Source organism: Vulpes lagopus, chromosome 4 (assembly GCF_018345385.1).
Source record: "Vulpes lagopus strain Blue_001 chromosome 4, ASM1834538v1, whole genome shotgun sequence".
NCBI classification, from domain to species: Eukaryota; Metazoa; Chordata; class Mammalia; order Carnivora; family Canidae; genus Vulpes; species Vulpes lagopus.
Window position 1 is genome coordinate 96,184,931 of NC_054827.1, and position 11,900 is coordinate 96,196,830.

Genomic DNA, 11,900 nt, shown 5'->3' on the forward strand with positions numbered 1-11,900 from the left:
AGCATCAAGGTCCACAATAATGAAAATATGGAAGAGCCCAGATGTCCGTGAACAGATTAACAAATATAAAAGATGTAATAGGGGCACCTGGGTGGCTCAATGGTTGGGCGTCTGCCTTTGGTGCAGGTCGTGATCCCAGGATCTGCGATTGGGTCCCACATGGGCTCCCTCCAGTGAGCCTGCTTCTCCCTCTGCTTGTGTTTCTGCCTCTCTCTCTCTCTCTCTGTCTCTCATGAATAAATAACTTTTTAAAAACCTTATAAAAAAAGATGTGATATAGAATGGAAAAAATGAATACTTACCATTTACATCAATATGAATGGAACTGGAAGGCATTATGATAAGTGAAATAACTCAGTCAGAAAAAACAATTATCATTTTGTTTCATGCATATGTGGAATATAAGAAACAGTGCCATGGATCATATGGGAAGGGAAGGAAAACAGAATGGAAAGAAATTAGAGAGGGAGAGAAACTGTGAGAGATTATTAACTATAGGAAACAAACTGATGGTTGATGGAGGTAAGGTTGGTGGTAGATGGGCAACTGGCTGATGGGAATTAAGAAGGGCATATGATGCCCGGCCATCTTGGCGGTTGCTGTTGGTTGGGGCCGTCCCACATCTAAGGCAGGAATATGGTGGCCGCAAAGAAGACAAAAAAGTCGCTGGAGTCGATCAACTCTAGGCTCCAACTGGTTATGAAGAGTGGAAAGTACGTGCTGGGGTACAAGCAGACCCTGAAAATGATCAGACATGGCAAAGCGAAACTGGTCATCCTGGCCAACAACTGCCCGGCTTTGAGGAAATCTGAAATAGAATACTACGCCATGTTGGCCAGAACTGGTGTCCATCACTACAGTGGCAATAATACTGAATTGGGCACAGCATGTGGGAAATACTACAGAGTATGCACACTGGCTATCATTGATCCAGGTGATTCTGATATCATTAGAAGCATGCCAGAACAGACTGGTGAAAAGTAAATCATGCAAAATTTTTCTTTAATAAAACTGGCCAGAGCTTGTTTTAAAGACAAAAAAAAAAAAAGAAGGGCATATGATGTGATGGGCACTGGATTGTATATGCAACTGATGAATTATGGAATTCTCCATCTGAAACTAATGATGTACTGTATGTTGGCTAATTGAATATTTTAAAAAGTGCACTCCTTAATTTCTGCGTCTTATTTCACCCATCCCACACCCATCTTCCTTCTGGTAATGATCAGTCTCTTCTATGTAGTTAACAGTTTGTTTCTTGTATTTCTCTCTCGCTCTCTCTCTCTCTCCCTCTCCTCATTTGATTTGTTTCTCATTTCACATATGAGTGAAATCATATGGTATTTGTCTTCTCTGACTGGCTTATTTCAGTTAGCATCATACTTTCTAGCTCCATCCATGTCACTATAAATATGACATCTTAATTCATCTGTTGAAAGACACTTGGGCTGCTCCCATAGTTTGGGTATTGTAAATAATGCTGCTATCTACAGAGGGATGTATGTGCCCCTTTGAATTAGTGTTTTTGTGGGGGTTTTTTTGGCAAATATCCAATAGTGTGATTACTGGATCATAGGGTAGCTCTATTTTTAACTTTCTGAGGAACCTCCATACTCTTTTCCACAGTAGCTCCACCAGTTGCATTCCCACAAACAGTGCACAAGAGATCCTTTTTCACCACAGCCATGCCAACACTTTATGTGTCTTGCTTTTTTTGTTTTAGCCAATCTGATAGATGTGAGGTCATATCTTGTTGTATTATTGATTTGAATTTCCCTAATCATAAATGATAATGCATATTTTTTCATGTATCTGTTATCCATTTATATGTCTTCTTTGGAGAAGTTCCTGTTCATGCCTTCTGCACATCTTTTAAATTGCATTCTTTGTTGTTTGGATGTTAATTTGCATACATTCCTTACATGTATTGGATATTAATCTCTGTTCGATATGTCATTTGCAAATATCTTTTCCCATCCCATAGATTTCCCATTAATTTTGATGATTATTGCTTTCAACGTGCAGAAGCTTTGTATTTTGATATAGTTCCAATAGTTTATTCTTTCTTTTACTTCCCTTGCCTCAGGAGACATATCTAGAAAAATGTTCTTATATTATTTTCAATTTGTTTCATTAACGTTTTACAGTTTTCATAGTACAATTCTTTCACCTCTTTGTTTAAGGTTATTACTAGATATTTTATTATTTTGGCACAATTTTAATTGGCATTATTTCCTGTGACTTAACTGAATTCACTTATCAGTGTTTTTGAATTCACCAAGTATTTCTTGGTGGAGTTTTAGGTGTCTTGTTTATTTGCTTGTTTGATTTCTAGAGAGGGAGAAAGAGAGGTGGGGGGAAGAGGGAAAAGGAGATAGGGAATTTTCCATGCTTAGCATGGAGCCCAACATGGGGCCCAGGCTCACAACCCTGAGATCATGACCTGAGCCAAATCAAGACTCATATCCTTAACTGACTGAGCCACCCAAGTGTCCCTAGGGTTTTTTATATACTGTATCATGTCATCTGCAATAATGAAAGATTGACATCTTACTTATCAATTTGAATGCATTTTATTTTTCTTTTCTGAATGTTGTTGTTAGGACTTCCAGTACTATACTGAATAAAAGTGGTGAGAGTAGAGCGCCTGTGTCAGTTAAGTGTCTGTCTTTAGCTCAGGTCATGATTCTTGGGTTCTGGATTGAGCCCCATCTCTGGCTCCCTGCTCAGTGGGGAGTCTGCTTTTCCCTCTGCACCCCACTCATGTCTGAGTCCTCTCTCTCATAGATAAATAAAATCTTTTTAAAAGAAGTGGTTAGAGTTGACACTTTTTTTGTCCTGACCTTAGGTAAAAAGCTCACAGATTTTTGCCATTGCAGGTAATGTTCACTCTGGATTTTTCATATATGGCCTTTGCTATAAAGAATTATGCTCCCTCTAAATCTTACTTTTCTGAGGTCTTTTATCATGAATGGTTGTTGCACTTTTAAAAATGCTTTATCTGCAACTATTGAGACAATAATATATTTCTTACCCTTTCTCTTATTGATGTGATGTGTCAATTGATTGATTTGTGAATACTGAACCACTCTTGCATCCCAGCAATAAACCCCACTTGACAGTGATGACCAATTTTTTAAATGTATGGCTAGATTGTGTTTTTCTATAATATTGTTGAGGATGTTTGAATTTGTGTTTATCAGGGATATTGACCTGTTGTTCTCTTTTTTGTTATGTCTTTCATGGCTCTGTTATCTATGTAATACTGCCCACATAGAATTAATTTCTAAGTTTTTCTTTTCCCTCCTCCTCCTCCTCCTCCTGCTCCTCCTCCTCCTCCTCCTCCTAATGAATAAACCAGAAGAAAAGGTATTAACTATTCTTTAAATGTTTACTTTATTTTTTATTTTTATTTTTTTGCATTTTTTTTAACTTTTATTGGTGTTTAATTTACCAACATACAGAAAAACACCCAGTGCTCATCCCGTCAAGTGTCCACCTCAGTGCCCGTCACCCATTCCCCTCCAACACCCGCCCTCCTCCCCTTCCACCACCCCTAGTTCGTTTCCCCGAGTTATGTTTGATAGAATACACCTGTGAAGCATTTTGGTCCTGGGCTTCTGTTCAATGGAAGTTTCTTTTTTTTAATTTTTTATTTTTTTAATAATAAATTTATTTTTTATTGGTATACAATTTGCCAACATACAGAATAACACCCAGTGCTCATCCCATCAAGTGCCCCCCCCCAGTGCCTGCTACCCAGTCACTCCCACCCCCTGCCCTCTTCCCCTTGGTTAATCCTACTTGGTTATGGTAAATAATTTTCTTAATGTGCCGTATCCTATTGGCTAGTATCTTGTTGAGAATTTTTGCATCCATGTTCATCAGGGATATTGGTCTATAATTCCCCTTTTTGGTGGGGTCTTTGCTTTTGGAATTAAGGTGATGCTGGTCTCATAGAACGCATTTGGAAGTACTCCATCTCTTTCTATCTTTCCAAACAGCTTTAGTAGAATAGGTATGGTTTCTTCTTTAAACGTTTGATAGAATTCCCCTGGGAAGCCACCTGGTCCTGGACTTTTGTGTCTTGGGAGGTTTTTGATGACAGCTTCAATTTCCTCCCTGGTTATTGGCCTGTTCGGGTTTTCTGTTTCTTCCTGTTCCAGTTTTGGTAGTTTGTGGCTTTCCAGAAATGCGTCCATTTCTTCTAGATTGCCTAATTTATTGGCATATGGCAGCTCATAATGTTTTTAAAATCGTTTGTATTTTCCTGCTGTTGGTAGTGATCTCTCCTTTCTCATTCATGATTTAATTAATTTGAGTCTTCTCTCTCTTCTTTTTAATAAGGCTGGCTAATGGTTTATCTATCTTATTAATTCTTTCAAAGAACCAACTCCTGGTATTGCTGATCTGTTCCATAGTTCTTCGATTTCATCGAATCTTTATTAACTCTCTTTTGCTGGGTGTAGGATCTATTTGATGTTTTTTCTCTAGCTCCTTTATGTGTAAGGTTAGCTTTTGTATTTGAGTTCTTTCCAGTTTTTGGATGATGCTTGTATTGCAATGTATTTCCCCCTCAGGACTGCTTTTGCTGCATCCCAATGATTTGGAAAGGTTGTATCTTCATTCGCATTAGTTTCCATTAATCTTTTTAATTCTTCCTTAATTTCCTGGTTGACCCTTTCATCTTTTAGCAAGATGGTCCTTAACCTCCACGTGTTTGAAATCCTTCCAAAATTCTTCTTGTGATTTAGTTCTAATTTCAAGGCATTATGCTTTGAGAATATGCAGGGGACGATTCCAATCTTTTGGTATTGGTTCAGACACGATTTGTGACCCAGTATGTGGTCTATTCTGGAGAAAGTTCCATGTGCACTTGAGAAGAATGTGTATTCAGTTGCGTTTGGATGTAAAGTTCTGTAGATATCTGTGAAATCCATCTGGTCCAGTGTATCATTTAAAGCTCTTGTTTCTTTGGAGATGTTGTGCTCAAAAGAACTATCGAGTGTAGAAAGCACTAGATTGAAGTCACCAAGTATAAGTGTATTATAATCTAAGAATGCCTTAACTTTGGTTATTAATTGATTGATATATTTGGCAGCTCCCACATTCGGGGCATATATATTGAGGATTGTTAAGTCCTCTTGTTGGATAGATCCTTTAAGTATGATATAGTGTCCCTCTTCATCTCTCACCACAGTCTTAGGGGTAAATTTTAGTTTATCTGATATAAGGATGGCTACACTTGCTTTCTTTTGAGGACCATTTGAATGGTCAATGGTTCTCCAACCTTTTATTTTCAGGCTGTAGGTGTTCTTCTGTCTAAAATGAGTCTCCTGTAGATAGCAAATTGATGGGTCCCTGCTTTTTTATCCAGTCTGACACCCTGCGCCTTTTGATGGGGTCATTAAGCCCGTTCACGTTCAGAGATACCATTGAAAGATATGAGTTTAGTGTCATCATGATATCTATTCAGTCTCTGTTTTTGTAGATTGTTCCATTGGACTTCCTATTAAAAGGGAATTTTAAGAGTCCCCCTTAAAATTTCTTGCAGAGCTGGTTTGGAGGTCACATATTCTTTCAGTTCCTGCCTGTCTTGGAAGCTCTTTATCTCTCCTTCTATTCTGAATGAGAGCCTTGCTGGATAAAGTATTTTTGGTTGCATATTTTTCTCCTTTAGGACCCTGAATCTATCCTGCCAGCCCTTCCTGGCCTGCCAGGTCTCTGTGCAGAGGTCTGCTGTTACCCTAATACTCCTCCCCATAAAAGTTAGGGATTTCTTGTCTCTTGCTACTTTAAGGATCTTCTCTTTATCTTTGGAATTTGCAAGCTTAACTATTAAATGTCAAGGTGTTGAACGGTTTTTATTGATTTTAGGGGGAATCTCTTATTTCCTGGATCTGAATGCCTGTTTCCCTTCCCAGATTAGGAAAGTTTTCAGCTATGATTTTTTCAAATACACATTCTGGCCCTCTGTCCCTTTTTGGCGCCCTCGGGAACCCCAATTAAACATTGATTTTTCTTCCTCAGGCTGTCACTTATTTCCCTTAATCTATCCTAATGATCTTTTTAATTGTTTGTCTCTTTTTTCCTCAGTTTCCCTCTTTGCCATCAACTTGTCTTCTATGTTACTCACTCATTCTTCCACCTCATTAACCCTCGTCGTTAGGACCTCTAGTTTGGATTGCATCTCATTTATTTGATTTTTAATTTCTGCCTGATTAGATCTAAATTCTGCAGTCATGAAATCTCTTGCGTCCTTTATGATTTTTTCTAGAGCCAACAGTAGTTTTATAATAGTGCTTCTGAATTGGCTTTCTGACATTGAATTGTAATCCAAATTTTGTAACTCTGTGGGAGAGAGGACTGTTTCTGATTCTTTCTTTTGAGGTGAGGTTTTCCTTCTAGTCATTTTGCTCAGTGCAGAGTGGCCAAAACAAGTTGTATTGGGAAAAGGAGAAAAAGAGAGAAGAGAAAGAAGAAAAGAAAAAGAAAAGAAGAAAAAAGAAAAAAAGAAGAAAAAAATAGAAAAAAAGAAAAAAGAGAAGAAAAGAAAAAAAAGAAGAAAAAGGGGGGCGTGAAGCAAACAGAAATAAAAAAACAAAAAACAAGGGTGAGTATCCTCTGATTCTGTATACTATAAATCCCTCGACTTACCCTGGAACTTTCCAGTGCTGCTTGGCCAATAATTTGTTTTTCCCGTCTGTCTAGCTGGTCTTCTGGGGGAGGGGCCTTCTGTGCTGATTTTCAGGTGTTAGCACTTGGGTGATCTGCTCAGCCCCCTGCCTGGTGCAGGGCTCAGTGAACAATGTTTAAGCTGTTTATCGGGTGAGGTCACTGAGGATCAGTGGGGGTTGTTTACCCCGTGAGGCCCCAGGAGGAACAGCCACAGTGGCTGCGGCAGCTCTGGAGCCCTGGCTTCAGCCCCTGCAGTAACTCCGGGGCTCTCTGCAGGGCCTGGAGGCTCCGGGGCGGGGCCGCTGATCTGCTCAGCTCGGGACAGGAGTGTCCTTGCTGTCCTGGGCCCTCCCGACCTCTGCCTGTCCCGGGGGGGAGGCCGGATCCTGGGCTGTGTTCCGGCGCCCTGTGCTCCGGGGCCTGCGCTGTTGGATTCGCGCTCCCGCCCCGCAGCCCCCTCCGTGGAGCCGCTGCCCGAGCCCCTCCGAGCTGCTCCAGGTCCAGCTGTGCGCGCTGCAGCCCTTAGGGAGCTCGGTGCAGTCTCCCTGGGGCGCAGGTGTCTGTTAGTGTCCCAGGGAGCCTGAGGGCATCCCCCCCCTCCTGGGGTCCTGCTCTAACTCCCTGCGAGGCCTTTCCGCCCTGGAAGGTTGTTGCAGCTCCTGCTTCTCCTGGAAGGAGCTCTCCTGTTCTGGGGACGCTCGCCCCGGCCTCAACCCGGCTCCTCGTGGGGCCCCTCCCCCTTGGATGCCTTTTGTTTCTTTATTTCTTTTTTCCCCGTCTTCCTACCTTGATAGAAGTGTGAACTCTTCTCACTGTAGCATTCCAGCTATTCTCTATTTAAATCTCAGCCCGAATTCGTAAATTTTCAGGATGATTTGAATGTTATCTAGGTAATTTGGTGGGGACAGGTGACTTGGGGCCCTACTCTTTCACCATCTTGCCCTGCCCCCCTCCCCCATCCTCATTCCTTATACTGAGGCTGAACTTACTATTTTTCCCTTTGTGGATGATTTTAGCTGCTGGTTTGCCATGTCCTTCATTATATTGTATTTCCTCTATATTGTCTTTGAGACTTAGTATATATAGATGTTGAATTTTATTAAGCACTTTTCTTGCCTTGTTAAATAAATTAAAAAGATTTCATCCATTTATTCATGAAAGACACACAGAGAGGCAGAGACATAGGCAGAAGGAGAAGCAGATTCCCCACAGGCAGTCTGATTCAGGACTCGTTCCCAGAATCCTGGGATCAAGACCTGAGCTGAAGGCAGATGCTCAACCACTAAGCTGCACAGGCACCCCTGTTAGGAGGAATTTTATAGCAGTACAGGCCTACCTAAAAAGCAAGAACAATCTCAAATAAACAAGCTAACCTTACACCTAAAGGGGCTAAAAAAAGAAGAACAAACATAACCCAAAACCAGAAGGAAGGAAGGAAGGAACTAATGACGATTAGGACAGAAATAAATGAAACATAACTTAAAAAATCCCAGAAAAACAATAGAACAGGTTAATAAAACCAGGAGATGATTTTTTGACAATATCAACAAAATTGAAAACCTTTTATGAGATTCATCAAAGGAAGAAGAAGAAGAAGAAGAAGACTCAAATATACATAATCAGAAAAGAAAGAAAAGAAATACACTACAAAATACAGTTATAAGAGAATATTATAAAATATATATGCCAAATTATATATATATATATATATATATATATATATATATATATATACCAACAGATTTGGCAACCTAAAAGAAATAGATAAATTTTTTGAAAAATATAACCTCTCAAAACTGAAGCAGGAAGAAATAGAATATTTGAACAGACTAATTATCACCAATAAATTGGATCAGTAATTAAAAAAACCTGCCAAAAAACAAAAGCCCAAGACCAGAAAGCTCATAGTTGAATTTTACATAACATTTAGAGTTAATACCTATTCTTCTCAAAACATTCCCCCCCCGCCAAAATGGAAATCATTCAAATTCATTCTATGAGGCCAGCATTACACAGCATGCAATCAATGAAAATATATACCCAGAATCAGTCTATATTCTAATAAAGATAAAATTCTACCCCTTTCACAGTAGAAACACTGCAATGTGATTAACTGGCTAGCAGGTTGTCTGTCTGAAAATGCTCTGGAATGTGCCCTATGAGGGATTCAGTAGTGCTATCCATTCATGGCTGGTAAGACACTCAACCTTGGTGAGTAGAAGTACATGTCAATACAGACATGGATAGCCTCCATTAGTTTTTTTTTAATAAATAATTTATTTTTTATTGGTGTTCAATTTGGCAACATACAGAATAACACCCAGTGCTCATCCCGTCAAGTGGCCCCCTCAGTGCCCGCTACCTAGTCACCCCCACCCGCCATCCTCCTCCCCTTCCACCACCCCTAGTTCGTTTCCCAGAGTTAGGAGTCTTCCATGTTCTATCTCCCTTTCTGATAATTCCTACCCATTTCTTCTCCCTTCCCTTCTATTCCCTTTCACTATTATTTATATTCCTTAAATGAATGAGACCATATAATGTTTGTCCTTCTCCGATTGACTTATTTCACTCAGCATAATACCCTCCATTTCCATCCACGTTGAAGCAAATGGTGGGTATTTGTCGTTTCTAATGGCTGAGTAATATTCCATTGTATACATAAACCACATCTTCTTTATCCATTCATCTTTCGATGGACACTGAGGCTCCTTCCATAGTTTGGCTATTGTGGACATTGCTGCTAGAAACATCGGGGTGCAGGTGTCCCGGCGTTTCATTGCATCTGTTTCTTTGGAGTAAATCTCCAGCAGTGCAATTGCTGGGTTGAAGGGCAGATCTATTTTTAACTCTTTGAGGAACCTCCACACAGTTTTCCAGAGTGGCTGCACCAGTTCACATTCCCACCAACAGTGTAAGAGGGTTCCCTTTTCTCTGCATCCTCTCCAACATTTGTGGTTTCCTGCCTTGTTAATTTTCCCCATTGTCATTGGTGTAAGGTGGTATCTCATTGTGGTTTTGATTTGTATTTCCCTGATGGCAAGTGATGCAGAGCATTTTCTCATGTGCATGTTGGCCATGTCCATGTCTTCCTCTGTGAGATTTCTCTTCATGTCTTTTGCCCATTTCATGATTGGATTGTTTGTTTCTTTGCTGTTGAGTTTAATAAGTTCTTTATAGATCTTGGAAACTAGCTCTTAATCTGATAGGTCATTTGCAAATATCTTCTCCCATTCTGTAGGTTGTCTTTGAGTTTTGTTGACTGTATCCTTTGCTGTGCAAAAGCTTCTTATCTTGATGAAGTCCCAATAGTTCACTTTTGCCTTTGTTTCTCTTGCCTTCGAGGATGTATCTTGCAAGAAGTTACTGTGGCCGAGTTCAAAAAGTGTGTTGCCTGTGTTCTCCTCTAGGATTTTGATGGAATCTTGTCTCACATTTAGATCTTTCATCCATTTTGAGTTTATCTTTGTGTATGGTGAAAGAGAGTGGTCTAGTTTCATTCTTCTGCATGTGGATGTCCAATTTTCCCAGCACCATTTATTGAAGAGATTGTCTTTCTTCCAGTGGATAGTCTTTCCTCCTTTGTCAAATATTAGTTGACCATAAAGTTGAGGGTCCACTTCTGGATTCTCTATTCTGTTCCATTGATCTATGTGTCTGTTTTTGTGCCAGTACCACTCTGTCTTGATGACCACAGCATAGCCTCTATTCCTGCCACTATGGGCTCACTGTTGATTGAGCAATACCTGCTATGGTATAGAAAGGCTTACTGTTATCCATCGAATGTTTCCTTATATCCACCTGATTACTAAAATCCTTTACTGCTGAAGTTAACACTTGGTAAGCATTCACTTGAACACAAATATTTTAATTTTTCTCCTATTGAGAGATGTTTATCCACATACCTCTTCCCAAAATTTAACTGTCACCAATTTTCCAAGCATACTCCTTTTAAGTCCCTGACCATCAAGCTAAACAATTGATTACAGTCTAAAACTGTTATGTAATCAACACTCAAGGGAATTTTTCTTTCAAATAATATGAATAACCCAGTTCACTGCCTAAATTTCTAAACACTCCAATGATTTCCTTACTCCACTATCCTTCAGCAGTGTCCTAGAGAGAGTCTGTAGTACTGAAGCTCTCCACTTTCAGGTGATGTCTCCATGTGATGCAGAACCATCTGTAAGCCAGACCTAAATGTAGGAAACTCCACATTTTGGGATAGGTGTTGACAGATAGAGAGGAAAAAGTGTAGCAGGAATAAGAACAATGAGCCTTTGGGCCATTTCTTCATGTACCTTCTGCCTTCATGGCCTGTCAGGCCCAATCATTTATATACCCTTTTTTCCATTTGATGTAGTATTTTTGCGCATGCCTAACTTGAAGAATTGTTAGATAACCCTTAGTTCATGATGGGTAGCCCCATAATGGTGGGGCTCTTATGGTGATTTAGTGGCCTATGGAAAAGCATTCAATAACTGATAAAGCCCAGAAGCAGAATAAGAGTTGTCTTTCAAAAGGAGAATATTTATCCAAGGATGATAGTAGGACCTTGCTCTAAAATTAATGCCTGTACTGTGATTAAATTCTAGAGACTGCCAAATGCTTCAAAAAACATCCTATGAACTAACGGAACTTCAAGAAGTATTGAATATGCTGGGTTATTTGACCCAATTGGCATAACAGCTTGCAAAGTATGTTGGAACTATGGCAAAGCTTTCTTTCATTCTGGGCCCCACTGAAAAGTAGTAGCTTCCTCGTCACTGGATATATGGGATGAACTAACATACCCAAATGAGGAATACTTTGCTTCTCAAATCTGAAGATGCCTCCATCTTGGTTTAAGGAGGGACCAGATACAATTTACCCTTCACCTTATAAAATATATCTGGATATATACCACACTTTTGGATCTCTACGAATTTCACAGAGGTAGAAGCCTCCTGAATTTTAATTGTATTTTTTCTCTACTCTCTGATACACACAAGCCCTATGATTGAGTTGAGAGTGGCTACTATTTCCTCACTAGGTACAGTAGGCATAATGTCGTCAGTGAAATGGACCAGTATGATATCTTGTGGAAGAGAAAGGTGATCAACATCCCTGCAGAGAGTTGATATATCTTTAGGGTAGAACACTGAAAGTGTATTACTGGCTTTGTCAACTAGAAGGAAACTGTGATGAGGCATGCAGAAAAAAAAAAGTTTGCCACATTGATAGGT

At 39.8% G+C, this 11,900-nt stretch overlaps 1 protein-coding gene across 1 annotated transcript; it reads left to right on the forward strand.

Annotated features, from left to right (window-relative positions):
* Positions 1-621: 621 nt before the first annotated feature.
* LOC121489845 (60S ribosomal protein L30-like) lies at positions 622-1,052 on the forward strand. The gene has a single exon (XM_041753233.1). It carries the CDS (start codon positions 637-639, stop codon positions 982-984), a length of 348 nt encoding a protein of 115 aa, XP_041609167.1. The 5' UTR covers positions 622-636; the 3' UTR covers positions 985-1,052.
* The last annotated feature ends 10,848 nt before the right edge of the window (positions 1,053-11,900 follow it).